General features: G+C 43.8%; 1 protein-coding gene across 1 annotated transcript in view; it reads right to left on the bottom strand.

Moving 5' to 3' along the window:
* Positions 1-12120: 12120 nt before the first annotated feature.
* The window catches only part of GORASP2 (golgi reassembly stacking protein 2), a 12625-nt gene continuing 10881 nt past the window's right edge, over positions 12121-13864 (bottom strand). Inside the window, exon 9 of the mRNA XM_009278569.1 lies at positions 12121-13177. Coding sequence (XP_009276844.1) covers positions 12858-13177 — 320 coding nt within the window. The 3' untranslated portion in view covers positions 12121-12857. The remainder of the gene's footprint in view (positions 13178-13864) is intronic.

The following is a 13864-nucleotide window of genomic DNA, read 5'->3' as shown; positions in this document are numbered from 1 at the left end:
CTAATTTTCCTAGAAATTGGCATAGGGTATCAGTATTTGCTAGCGTTCAGCTGTGCTAGCTACTGATTCAACAAATACTAAGAGAAAAGTGTTTCTCTTATAGCTTATGTAAAGCAGGGAAGAATAGCTTGTAACAAAGGTTGGAGGAAAACTTACCAGTTTATACAGTCCATCTGACTTGGAGCAAGAATCTTGAAATATGAATCAAAGCTTTCGGAGTGAAGTTTGACTTCTGTTTGGAGTTCACAGCAGTATTGAGTTGTAGTGTTTGGGAAAAGGATCTGTAAACACTTCTGGAAATGTCAGCATCTTAACTTGGTGCAGGACAGGGCTTCACTTTCAGCTCAGGCTGCCCCGCTGCCTGGCTGTGCTCCCTCTAGAGCCCCTGGAAGAAGAGGGGCTTCCCCAGAGGCAAGCTTACCCTCACAGCCAGGCTTTGGCGCACTGGCTTTCCCTCAGGAGGACCACCTCTCTTAATGGGGGCAATCGGCTGGCTACCCTACCAGTATTCTCAACTTTTCATTGTGTGGACATCTTGCCAGAGATTTTCTCCGTTCCTCCACAGTTGCACAAATAACTTCCTTCTCCAGGCATGATCCAACAGTGTGCTGTATCCAGCTGAAACAACAGGGGGAAATTCAGACACAATGCAATAAAGCAACTGGAATTTGTTTGTCATAAACCCCAAGGGCATGTTCTCATTAAAGCAACGAGTTGTATCCAGCAGTTATGTTCTTTCATGTTTGCATTACACCCCCTCTAAACTGCCAGAGATTAGAGTCTGCTTTCACTGTTGTCTGTGGGGCTCTGCTCGGTTTGACAGGGAGGAAACTTTTCAGCCAGGGCTTGGAACAAAGAGCATTCCTCCACACGACAGCTATTAATCCTACCCTTGCGGGTGGCATACTAGCTTCATTCACTGACCAAAATCAGTTGTGTTAAGAGGAGGACAAGGGGGTAAGGAGAGATTCTCTCTCACCTGGCAGACAGCAAACAGCAGAGATGTTCTGCAGCAGCAGGCAAAGCCACCAGTAGGAGATGTTGGAAACATCCCCCTGCGAGTCAACAGCACTTCCCGCGGGGCCTTCAGGTAGCTGGTTGGTTTAGTGTTTCTTTTGTGCCATCACACAAATACTGGACCAAGCCAATGTTTTTTTTAGCATATGAGAGAGACCTAGCACACAGCCCATGCTGGTCTGTGCTGTCTGCTGAGGGATTACGAAGAACCAAAATTTCCAAAATACAACAACGGTCACAGCAGCCACCACAGTGATCTGGGTGCTATCAGCATTTAAGCACTCAGCGCCATTTTTGCATAATTATCTCTAGAGAGTAGGAGTTACAAAACCCCACCATCTTTTTTAAGCATTCCTTGACTAAACTAATGTAGGAAGAACCTGGTGTTCTAATTATCCCATATCCCATGGGCACGAAAGTGATTATTCCTGTAGGTCCTGCATGAATTCAAGCATCTGAAGCTCATATCTAATACTGCATCTATGTTCACTTTGGACACCCAAAGCTGAGCCTACACTGAGCATCAGATGCCTTTGTGCACTGTGACTAAGCAATTACATCTGTTCTTGGCAGATACATACTAATACAGGATGCAAATGTAAAATGTTTTCATAAGTGCAATAAACTTCTAGTTTTGAGGGCAGTAAAATTCTCACTCAATCAATAGTCTTCATATGTGGTTAGATTAATTAATAGTATTTGTGAGTCAAACAAAACCACTGATAAAGGATTAGCAAAGACTGGTGCCATGCTAGGAAGCATGTTTGCACTCACTGTGCTTTCAGAAATGCTGATGATGTTTTGGAAATCTTTGTCTTCTTAGATGGGGCTTCTTAACACTGTGAATTTCTAACCAGGCTTGGAAGGGAAAAAGGGTGTTAGCTTCTCTCCTCCCCACTGAACTGCCCATTCCCTCTTTTTAGCATTGGCTGGTGCAGAAATGCTTGTTTAAACCCCACGTTTCTCAAACTGGAGAGATTCCCTCACTGATGTTTTAGACAGCTACATTGTACATGGTCTAAGAACAGGCTTCCTCTTGGTGAGCAGAGAACTGGCTCTGGGGGCATTTTCTCCAGGGAGTGAGGGAGTGGGTCTCTCCTCTTTCTCAGCTGAACCCCTTGGTAGAAGACCTAGATTTAGGGGGGGCTTTCTAGAATCCTGCTGGAATCTACTAGTAACTGGACTGAGTCAAGTAGTCAGAAACAATATTTGTTACCAGGTTTGCAGTGATAAACTGGTAAAGAGGTTAAAGTTAATCCCAAAGACGGATGGAGCGGGTCAAGTGCTTGACCAACACTGGGGAGGTAAGACTCAAATTCCTGCAAACTTTGATGTTTTGCATTTAAAGAGATAGACAGACAGAGATGGATAGATAGACAGACAGACAGACACATACATACATTAATACACACACACATGCATATTGAAAATATACTGCCTCTGCCTCGTTAAGAGTATGGGACCCTGTAGCGGGGACTCTCTCCATGTGTTTACACAGACCCAGCACAGGAAGCTGAGAAGTCAGCTGAGACCTCTGGACTCTCACAGCAATGCAAATATCAAACATACATAAGCCATTGCTTAACCAATGTCTTTCACTTCTAAGGGGTGAAGTGTCAGCATCTTCTTTATTTATGACTCAAGCAGACAGGTCCTTAAAACTGTTGATCTTATAGGAGAGAGAAGTATTAGGTATGGAGAGGATTACAATAGTGGAAGCAAACAGTTGCCCTTGTGAATTCTTATGAACTATATTTAGAATTTAAATCCAAGCATAATTAAACAGTGCTAATGAGACAGAGGGACTTATCTTCATTTGGCGTATAATTGGTATCACTGATTTCCTCATTCATTTTTTCCTAGTTTTAAAGCCTTCTTGTTCCAGTGAGATTTGATGGTAAAAGTTACCCTGCAGAGAGAAAGTATCTAGCCTGGAGCTTAAATTCAGCTGGAAGCCTTTTAAGGGATGCAGCTTTCTTGATAGCATCAATAACTGACAGCAAAGACACCTGCAAATGTGTAGCCAACAGTCAAGCAAGGCACTCTTTTTGCAATGTACCCTTGAAAAAAATGCCATGTCACACAGTATTACAAAGACCATAATGGGGAAGAAAAGCTCGCCTCTTACTTCCAGTGAGGGAAACAAAACATGGTAAGAGTTTTAATAGTTGTAGGTATATAATCCACCACTATCAACTGAAGTTTGAATTCCTCCTCAAAATATGCTCCAACTCATCCAGGAATGTGAAGCTTGCACAGGAACTCTTGGTGACATTTTGTGGTGGGCATACTGCAGCAGGTCAGGGTGGAAGATGGTAAAGCTCTTGCCCAGCCTTAGTAGATCTAAGCCCATAACCAGAGCAGCAGCCTCTGTTACAACTCTGCTCCAATAGCTGATTTTATTGCTGAGCAAAGGACAACAGCCACCTGCAGCAGCAGGGGCTGGACTTTTTTTTTTACCTAGTCAAAGCCAGAAGAGAAGTGGGTGCAATAGGCAAAGACGAGTTTACCAAAGTCCCATTTTGCTTTTCAGTTGTGTCTTTCGTTGGACTCAGGCTCCTTTTTATTATGTACTACTGCCTCAAACGGATACAAATTTTTGGAGGGTTTAGACCACATCTGTTGCCGCAAACTGCAGCAAAATCAGCTGTTTCCTAAGAGGTGGCACAATAATGACTATGACTGTACATTTCAGTGCTGCCATGCATGCCAGGGTGCTTGTGCTTACTGGCTGACAAGGGTGCTCAGAAGCATCATTCACTTAAGACTTTGCTGTGTTTCACATCCTAGTGGGAGTGTTTGCAGTCAGCTGGAATCTGTTCTCAGTGACTGCCTGTAGAATAAAGATTCTCCAAAAGCCCCTCCCTCCAAAGTGACCACTGTTAACTAAATGCCCATCCACCCACTGAGCCAAACCAGTTCAAAGAGGAGCACTACAGTGTCTGTGAGGAGGCTCTGCTGGATACGAAGAGGGTAGAGTGAAATGAATCCCACAAAATAGCAAATGTTTTTCATCTTGCTCCAGTAATTCAGCACAGGCTTATTCTTTGGGCTGCTGAACCAAGACTTTGTTTTGTCCTTTTCTGGAAGGGGATTTGAACACTTCCCTGCTAAGACTGTTATGCAGATTAATCTGAGACATAGGAATTATTACAAGCATTTGGTCTAAAGGTCCCTTTGCTCAGTTTCACGGAAACACTCTGACTATATCACCCGCAGTAAATACGCCTCCCTCTTTTTGAGGCTGCTTCTTTTGACCACTTAGGGCTCTGTGCTGTTCTAGGAGGTGAGACTTGCAGCTGTCCTTCCCCTTCATCACTGCCTAGCTGAGCTATTTGGTCAGCCCACTGGCTGCTCATTCATAGTCAATAATACTGGGCTATTTGGTCAGCCCACTGGCTGCTCATTTTTAACTTTTAACTTTCCAGGGAAACAGATAATTTTAGAAGTTGTTCCACATCCCCAAAAATACCTTCATCTGCTTATGTATTTCACAGAATGGCATGTCTGCTCATGCTCCTTTTTCACATTAACAGTCCAAGTGTTCAAGCACTTTACACTGCCTTGTGGTTGAACAGCAATGAGAAATACCATTGGTAACCAGAAGAACTGAGAGCAGCAGCAAGTACAGATGTTCCACTTATGCGAAGTCCAGAGCCACAACCACTTGTCCCTTGAGCCCAGCTGAAAGGATGCCCTTTTTCAAAAGCAAGATTTCTCTCTGACTGAGCTGTAAAACAGAGGTCCTGACTGGCTATGGCCATGAAAAATCCTACGGCTCTCAAAGTATCAGTGACTGAAGTCTTATCAAATTTGAAAAGTCTATCACTGCCTTCTGCTGCCTTAAACATAATTTTCAATTATATTCCTTTTTAACCATCTTAGCTTAACTGCTGGGGAGTCCCACTGTCAGGATTAAACAGATGTTTTATTTCCTGCCAAAGGTGGGTGAAATAATAATCACCAGCTCTGCCTCATTGGCTGCCATGTGGTCTGGAAAGGCACCATATGCCCAGCACTCGGAGACTGCTGCAGATGGGAGGCTGAGGGCATTATTTATTATTTGCCTAATCAATTTAAATACTGTTTTTCTTCCAGAAAGCACATTTCTGGTGTTTATAAGGAGATATGTACAGGACTCATCAAACAGCCTCCTCTAGTGAAGTGCACCTGCTGTTTAAATGCCAATATCCCCCTTGCACGGCACACGGGGCTAGAAGCAAAGACCTTGCACTTGAAACTGCACTGTGCTCATGAGTTGTTCTCAGCATCACAATCAGTTGTAGAGGTTGTTCAAGTTCAGCCCCGTGCGCAATAATAACAGCTTTCTATTACTCTTAATCCTTTTGAAGAGTTCTCCCTCAAGAGAGCGCGGTGCCTGTCCTCCAGAAGGCAAAAGGTGTGAGTGCGAGTGAGCTGCTTCTTGCTAACCTGCCTCTACTGCTGCTGTGCCTTCCCAGTGATGGGATGTGGTGTCTTGGGTGTCAGGTGTAGGGCAATGTCTGCGGGCATACTCTCCCGCCGGCTGACTCGTGATCCTCCCTCAGGCCAGCCTGCATCGTCCACCGAAGCCGCAGAGCTCTGAGGTGGAGCACAGGCTGCGGCTGAAGGGGGGGTGACCAGGGTGTGCAGAGCACACCGGGCAGTGGATGTGGGTGTCACTTCCACTCCTTTCTTGGAAGGTCCAAGAAGAAGTAGTTCAAAAAGCATGGGCACTCCCCACAGGAGGATGGCAAATGAGGAGTCCTAGGCAAGAGGTGACAGTAGGAGCCCTCTGCTCTGGAGTAGCCAAGCAGAGTACCAAATGCAGTGATTAGTAAGGAGAAAGCCACCTGGCTTCTGTCCTTTAACAGCTCTCTTTCAGCATCTCTCTTCCTATGCACCACAGGAAATCTCCCTGTGTTGTTAGCAGCCCTTTCTAGCCTTTCTGAATGATATTACAAGGCCCCATCTAGAAATGACATGGGGAGTAAGGTGGAGAGAGAAAAAAGGGAGGAAGATGATATCGTGGACAAGAACCTGAGATGCCTTCAGGCCTTATCCTACAAGATTACCTCTGTAGCGCGGGATATGGCGGCAGCCACCAAGGAAGCAAGTCCTTTAGAGAAGGGGCTAGTAATGTACTTATGGAGAGATGATGTCACGTTGTCGGAGGCAGAATTTTGTACGCTGACAGGCATTGCAAGGACAGGAGTCAAGGCTGAAGCAAGTACTTCTGCAAGTTGGTGAGAGACTCTGGAGCAGACTACGCTTATGCTGAACTCCAGCAATGTGAATCTGCCAGGTAAGGATACATGAGCATACCTCTGTATGAGTGATGTATGGCAGTTTCCAAGGAGCATTTGAAAAATATTTGGTTCAGTTCCTCGAAGTTCTCAATATTTCACTGCAAATTCCTCAAAGTCTTCCTACTCCTTTATGATGTGTACTTTTAGGCTAAAAATATTCAGAAGCACAGTGCAATCCAGAAGAACGTTATTTTTGTTACTTTTTTGGTAGTTAGGAATGAAAATGGTCAAGAGGAGGGTTAGGAACAGCCAGTTCCTTTTCATTATTAAACAGTTAGTGCCCAGAGAGCAAGTGTGGTTTTTTGCGTTTTTGTTGTTTTCTCTCTGAATAGGTGTTATTGGTAAGATGGGTAAGAAATCTGTTTCAAATAAAAATGTAACCTTGAAACAAAAGGTAATTGTTTTACAAATTCAGCCATTTCCAGTGCCCAGCATGTTATTTGGCAATACACAGACTTCCAGTTGGTTTCTATTTTCTTAGCAGTTGCAGTTGCTCTCTAAAAGGATTTTACCCAAGTACTGTTTATATGTACAAAACCATCTCCTATTGTCAGACTTCTGAGCCTTAGTAAAGTAGCGTCACTGCCTGGGACCACACTTGTTCTGGTCCCTGTTTCATGTGAACACAAACTAACCTGAGGGCATAAACAGTGTTGTGAAATAGCTTCTCATATCTTTTCTTACAGTTCTAGCTTTTAGTGTCATAGTTGATAAAACTTGACTGATGCCTAGTAACTGTTAATACTGAGCTGCTGTTTATAAAATTTCAACTTTTATTTCCAAGTTCTAATGTTTCTTAAAGAAGTTGCACTATTTCTCTGAGCTAGCTTCAGTTCCCAGATTCTTTCTTTAAATTGTTTAAGCACTGCCTGATGGTATGTGCCAATCCAAGCACATGGTATGTGCACAGCGCCAAGCCCATACAATGGGTACTTAGAAACGCCAGGATGAGAGATTTGAAATCTTCAGTTTGTTTTTAAAGAAGACTATTTTGAAGACTCAAAAAACAGAATTTCAGGGGAGATCAGCTTGAACGATAAGGGCAAAATGGTAGCAAGATGGTCACCGCTAAGTCTTAGCTACTGAACTCTCTGTATACGCTCCCGCTTGTGCGTGCTCGCTCGCTCTCTCTCTCTCCCTCCCCCCCAGTACAAAGAACTGGAAGCTATTTCTCTTATACCAGGTGAGAATGTAGTGGTGTTGGCTGAAGATTTGTTATTTGTGACTATTGTTCATTTAGGAGCAAGAACACTGAAATGAGCCGTTTGTTCATGAAAGCTGCCAGCAGAGGATGTTGGCTAATAAATTGTTAGGGCTGGGAAGAGATGTCTTCAGGGAGCAGGATCCGGGCAGTGCTATAATGTCCTTTCTGCACATCAGAAGGTCCAGACAAGTCGACCCTCAGTGACCCCCATTACATCCAGCACCCCTTGTCAAACGTGAAGCTCATAGGCTTGCTAGTTATGTAAGAAAATCCTGCACTGAAAGATTATAATATTAGCAAAAGCAATGCAGACCTATGTCGACTATAGGCTTTGCGGCTTGAGTTCATCACTCACGTTTCCTTTTTTTAGCTTCTGTTGGGGTTTCATAGCTCACCCAGGCTGCAAGGGCCATGAACAAAGTACGTGAATATGCAACCACTTGCTGGCGGAGTAAACAGCTCTCAGACAAGAGGACTGTTATTAAAATGGGTTTTGTTGGCAGAAGTGGCTTTCACTGTTGCCATGGATTGCCCAAGGTGAGCCTGACCTCTGCGGTCTCTGAAGCTCTCTCTTGTGGGTGAGCTGAGCAATGCTGGAATGCAGCTCTTAAGACAGATTAACTGTGAACCTAACACAGGAAACTGTTCAGAGAAAGTATAAATACTACATTGCACAACTAAGGATGAAACATACCTTTTGATCCCATAGGATAAAAGTTCCAAGACTCAGAACATGATTATTTGAGGGCCGTAGTCAGCTTGTCAGTGCGAAGTAATAGTGTTTGCAGTCTCCTCTTAGGGCAAAATTCTGTCTTTCCAGGTGCAAGGAAGGGCAGTGGAGAGGCAGGTGTGTGGCCGATGCACAGAGACGGGACTGCACTTTCCCGCTGTGCGTAAGGTAACAAAACCGTGCACCCCACCTAACCCTTCTCAGCCAGAGCGGGTTTCCACATGCCAGGTCTGTGGCCTTTGAACTCTAAGTCTTGATACAATTTCGCATGACAAGTATGTCATAGCACAAAACTAGCACTTTGCTACTAACTCGCAACTGAAATAATGTGCAAAGGCTGTTCCTAAGAAACACCAGTCATCCACGCAAGTGAAATTCTGATTTGCTAGCTGCACCCTGGCAACATAATGTATTCACAAGGCCTAAGGATAAACATGAATTGAGGCTTCTGGAAATGGATGTATTTGTTCCTTGCTCAGCTTACTACCTCTCTAGCCACCATCTGCAAAGCTCTTAGATATTCTGTAAAATGGCAGATTACTATGCTTTAACTCTTTCGCCAGGGCTGCAGGGGCAGAACGGTTGGAGATTCACCTAAGCTAAATGAAGTTTTCTGTTTGATTGGGGCAGTGGGTTGTTTAGTTTTGGTTTTTTGAGATTGGTTCTTGAACCTTAAGTATGTCACTTTAAAACTGTGCTATGGTAGGTGTTGGCTCCCCATTATACCACAGCAAAAAAAAAAGTTTCTACCACAGATGTTACAGGCAAGTTTGAAGTTTTTATGCTTTCTGAGCTAAAGTTACTATTAGAAGGCACGGCACAGTGCAAGACACTGTGCTGGGCTGCACAAATACGTATGAAGCCATTGGCACTACTATGAAGAATGTACAGAACAGGACTACAAAGCATGAGTTAATTATGAACTACAAACACTAACAAAGGAAGAAACACTTTTGCAGTCTGATTCTTGCCTACCATTACAGGACTCAAATCTAAAATGAGACAGATTCTAGGTGTCTAAGTCCAAGTGATGAACCAAAGAATCTGAACTTGGTGCCAGTGGGGCCTCCGTGGTCGGGAGTGAGTGTGAACACATTTATTTGACTAGTACAGACAAAGCCTGTGTATAATTGAGGAAGACAGGGCGCCACGATCAAACATCACTGATCCTTATCCTGCCTGCTTCAACTTAATTCCATAATCAGCACTTAATCACTGAGAGGTTGGAAATACTACCCAGGCCTCTCCTTCAGCATTACGGTATCTCAAACGAGTCCCTGCCTGTAAGGATCTGCTTTCTTCAAAACAAACTTTCACCCTGCCCGGTAGTTATCTTGGCTTAAGTCAGCAAACTGCCAGCAAAATTCTGGAATTTAGAAATAGCTTAAGCACAGCCCATTTCTGCCTTTCAAATCAGTTGGTTTTACAGTTATCTGCGATTCCTTAAAGTACTATCATTCAGCACCCAGCTGGCATCCATTTGACTACAGTTGCTGCTGGGGGGGGGGGGGGGGGGGGGTGGGGGGGGGGGGGGGGGGGGCGGGAACCAACAAGCCACGCTCATTGCTGAGCCTAATCCTGTAAATTCAGCAAAAAGAAACTATTGCACGCCATCTCGTGGCCCTGCACAGCTATTTCCCGGGAACAAACCAGTCTCCAACTGAGACAGGGAGGTTTAATGTTGGACAGGATTGATTTAAAAGATGGCTGTCAGGGGCTGAGAAACAGCCCACTATATGACCCCACCGAAGTTATGAAACGTTCACCATCATCGCTTTGTCCACACTCCTGCCTTGACCTTGCAGCCTGAGCAGCTGTTTCCTGTTTCCTGGAGCAGCAACAGAGTCTCAAGCTGCAAAATGCACCTCTTCAGCGTGTGCCCACGGTTTCTCGAGCAGAGCTGTAGAGACGGCCCTGCGCTCACAACAAACATACATACCACTGAACACCACTACCCCCAGAGCAGCCTTCGGTGGAGCAGGAAAATACCTTATTCATCTTACAGTATGTCACAGACATATTAATCATTCTTAATTATATGCAAGGCTGGGGGATGTTCATGGTACTTCTGTCTTCTTGTCTGCTGTCAGTACTTGTTAAAGAACTCCATGTGTCAATGTTTTAAATAAAGCTAATATGCCTATTCTTAACTGTTCATTAACAGCTGAATACACGAACTCATGGAAACAAGGTTACATTGGCTGTCAGTCCTTGGTGTATCTTAAGTCCTTATCCCTCTTTACTCTCTTTTTTGGGGAAAAATAAGTCCCTTGCCAGAAGTGATTAAGGTACGATTTCATTAAATCTAGTTGAGGGAATTAAAAAACAGGGACAGACTGCAATAGTATGACTTCAAGGTCCTTGCTTCTATTTCAAGGGGTAAGTTTTTGACTTCTCAATGTTTATGACTTTTTAGCTGGGAGATTGCAGCTTAAAATCTGCACCACTGAATCATCTCCAAATTTGAAGTCACGTTGTCTTAGAAGAATTGTTGATGGTTACGCTTAAACACTGCCTTACTTCCACTGCTCTCATACCTATCAAAAGGCTGGATCTATAAAGTTGGCAACAAGGGACCTTAAAATAGCTAACAGAAGCGCACGACTTCAGACTAAGCATCTTATTTTGTCTGCTACTAGAGACAACTGCACAACACCTACAAAAATTTGCTGCTTGCTGTTGGAAAGCATAGAAACACACCAGCTAACTTCAGATGTTACTCCAAAGGACACTGTGCCATACTATAAGAACAAAAACCAAAACTACCCAAGGATTCTAGTTCAAGGCATTTGATTACTATCACCAATTGCTCTAAATTTGGTATGTGACAAAACTTCTGTTTTCTACTGTTCTTGGGATAGACAAGAAAAATAATAATGAGGAGGACTTTAGCTATGGAAGCGCGTAAGGAAGTTACGGGAAAGACTGTTAGACCTGTGGGGCTTTATGAAGCTCAATACTCTCAGACTTTCTCTGTATGCAGCAAAGAAAAGAGGGAACAATCCTTCTTCTCATGCCAAGGTTTAATTCTGAGGTATGTGACACTGGATTTACAAAGGTAAAGCAAAAATGCATTCTGAGAAACAGTGAGGCCCCTACTTAACAAGGCAGAGGGATTTCACACTCCAAGCAGCTGAGAAAAGAAACCACTCACAGTGTGGAAAAAAAAGTATTTGGGATCTGTCTTTGACACAGGCTTTTGACACAACAGGTGATGAGGAAATGTGCAGTAGTGGGGCAGAGGAAAGACAAATACTTAAGTGATAAAGATGAGACAGGACAACAGGTATTAGATAGTGTCTCAACGAATTAGTTCAAGTGGAAACCTTATGATCAGCAGCTAGATGCAACTACTATTCCAAACAGTGATCAGGCACACTATATTGCCAAAAGGGATTATGTAGCTGTTGAGACAGACTTTAGCTCCAGCCTGCTCATGATATGGCTAGTGTTTGCATATGCTTGTAGCAAACACGTATAAATGAAATCCCAGTAGTATAGAAGGACTGGAGTAGTACAGAAGTTTTCCACATCAACTGTACCTGATACCAGGAGCGAAGGCTATCACCTGGAGTACAGTGCACACACCAGTTTATACAAGTGTACAATCTACAGTTAATCTACAATTTTCATCCTGAACATCAATTCAAAAAGCCAAGTATGAATCATATGCAGGCAGATTTCATGACTCATTGCTGCAGCGGATCTAACCGCTAGCGCTGATCCTGCCTGCCATTAAGAACTCTGGCATTCCCTCTTGGATCCATTTCTCTGGAGGGGAGCCCTTTCATGGATCTGTGCTAGAGAGAGCTGAGCTAAAAGCAGTTAAATGAGAATTTAAGCATTAAACAAATAAATGTGCTATTTTGTCACACAAAGGATAAAATTCCAGGAATTTATTGCTGTATGTATGCTTAATCCATTAATTTGTCTTACAGTAGTCATGAAGTGCCAAATTGTGTGCTACATTTAACATTTCCTGTATTCCCTTCCAAATGCCATTTTACAGTGGGCGTATGAAACAATGCAGCAGCAGCAGTCACAAAACATGGCTTGGGCATCTCTCAAGAGCTTAAAAATAAAGATTTGTGTACAAGCTGAATAACGAGGTGTCACTTAACAGGTCACTCAGCAACTTTAATAGAAATATCTTTAGGTGGAAGTTTTGCAGTGTTAAAATTTACAACTCAGACTAAACATTCTTATCCCCACTGTAGTAACAAGACACTTGCAAAGAACAAGAACTATGGTATGTAAATGTCACACGCAAGAACCGCTTCATTTCTATCAGAAGCAAAAATTGCTAATTATAAGCAAGGACAGGCCTAGCAGGCTAAGGCTGTCAAGCCTATATTAAAAACATATACCTCCAAGTTTGGCAGTGGAATTCTATTTACCACCTTGACTTTTTTTTTTGGTTACATACAAGTACTCTTTCTCCCCTCCCACCACACACACACTTTATAAACCCCCTTTTATTTTTATTATACCTCCATATTATTTACAGGACTCCTAAAGATTAAGTACAAACTAGTATGAAATTAATGACAGCTTGCTCTTCAAATATGTATCCCATGGCTAAATAAATACCAAGCCAATCCAACAGAGTGATCTGGAGTTACGATTCAGAAGCTTGCGTATCTGTGACTCCAGATGTTTTCTCATTAACTGTAGAGGATTCACTTGATCTGTCAACAATAGTTGCCTTAGAAGTTGGGGTAGCGCTATCCAAGGTGAGCGTAGAGGTCTGTTCTACATTTACAGTAGTGCCAGGGTCGACGGCAAAGCTTCCGGCTTGAGTAATGGAGGGAAGCAAATCTGTAGGCACTGTAGATGCCTCTGTGACCAAAGGAAGCAGAGGAACACATTTGGGTGGCATTGATAGAGGCGTTATTCCCATTAGATTCAGAGGTGGCAAGGAGGGAAGGGATGGCAAACCTATGGAGAAATAAAAAAAGAAGAAAAAAAAAAAAGGCAGTGAGCAGCTGCATACCACAGACAGATCTGGAGAGACTCTGTTTGCTTAAAATTTTTACCTTCTCTAATCTCCTATTTACTCTTGGAAAGGAGGAAGCTTTTTGAACTTAGTGTGAGCATGATATATGCGCAGCACTGACTCAGCAGGCTAGTTTCAAGCCCAATACTTTTCAGATTTCAGAATTAAAGAATCAGCATAAGCTCAAGTTTGCTTCTATCTCCCCAGAGGACTCTCACGAGGGTGGCTGATGAGGTGTGGCCGGGGCCAAGAGTAACAGCAGCAAATTTAAAAGCGGCGTAACTGCCACCAACCGTCACTCGCAGAGGCAATCAGCTCTGGTGCAGGCATGTCCCACAGCAGAGCGGCAGATCACAGTGTACAGGGGGGTTTCCTGAGCCGGGAAACCCCAGGGGAGCCAGCAGCTCTCACTAGGGTGGCTGACAAGGTGTGGGTGGGGCCATGAGTAATGGCAGCCACCCCCACTGCAAACAGGGCGTGGCACATCAGCTAGGGCATGGTGCATCAGTTTGCGTGGCAGGTCGTGAGGGAGGGCACCTCTTCAAAGGAGGGGCATTCCATGGGCCGAGTGGGGGACGTGGAGTACGCATAACACAGCAACTGGGCACCATTCTGTGACCATTGGCAAA

This window comes from Aptenodytes forsteri, unplaced genomic scaffold (genome assembly GCF_000699145.1).
Source record: "Aptenodytes forsteri isolate BGI_AS27 unplaced genomic scaffold, ASM69914v1 Scaffold257, whole genome shotgun sequence".
Taxonomy (NCBI): Eukaryota; Metazoa; Chordata; class Aves; order Sphenisciformes; family Spheniscidae; genus Aptenodytes; species Aptenodytes forsteri.
Note: the sequence above shows the minus strand (reverse complement) of the source record. Positions and strands in the feature narration are given on the sequence as shown.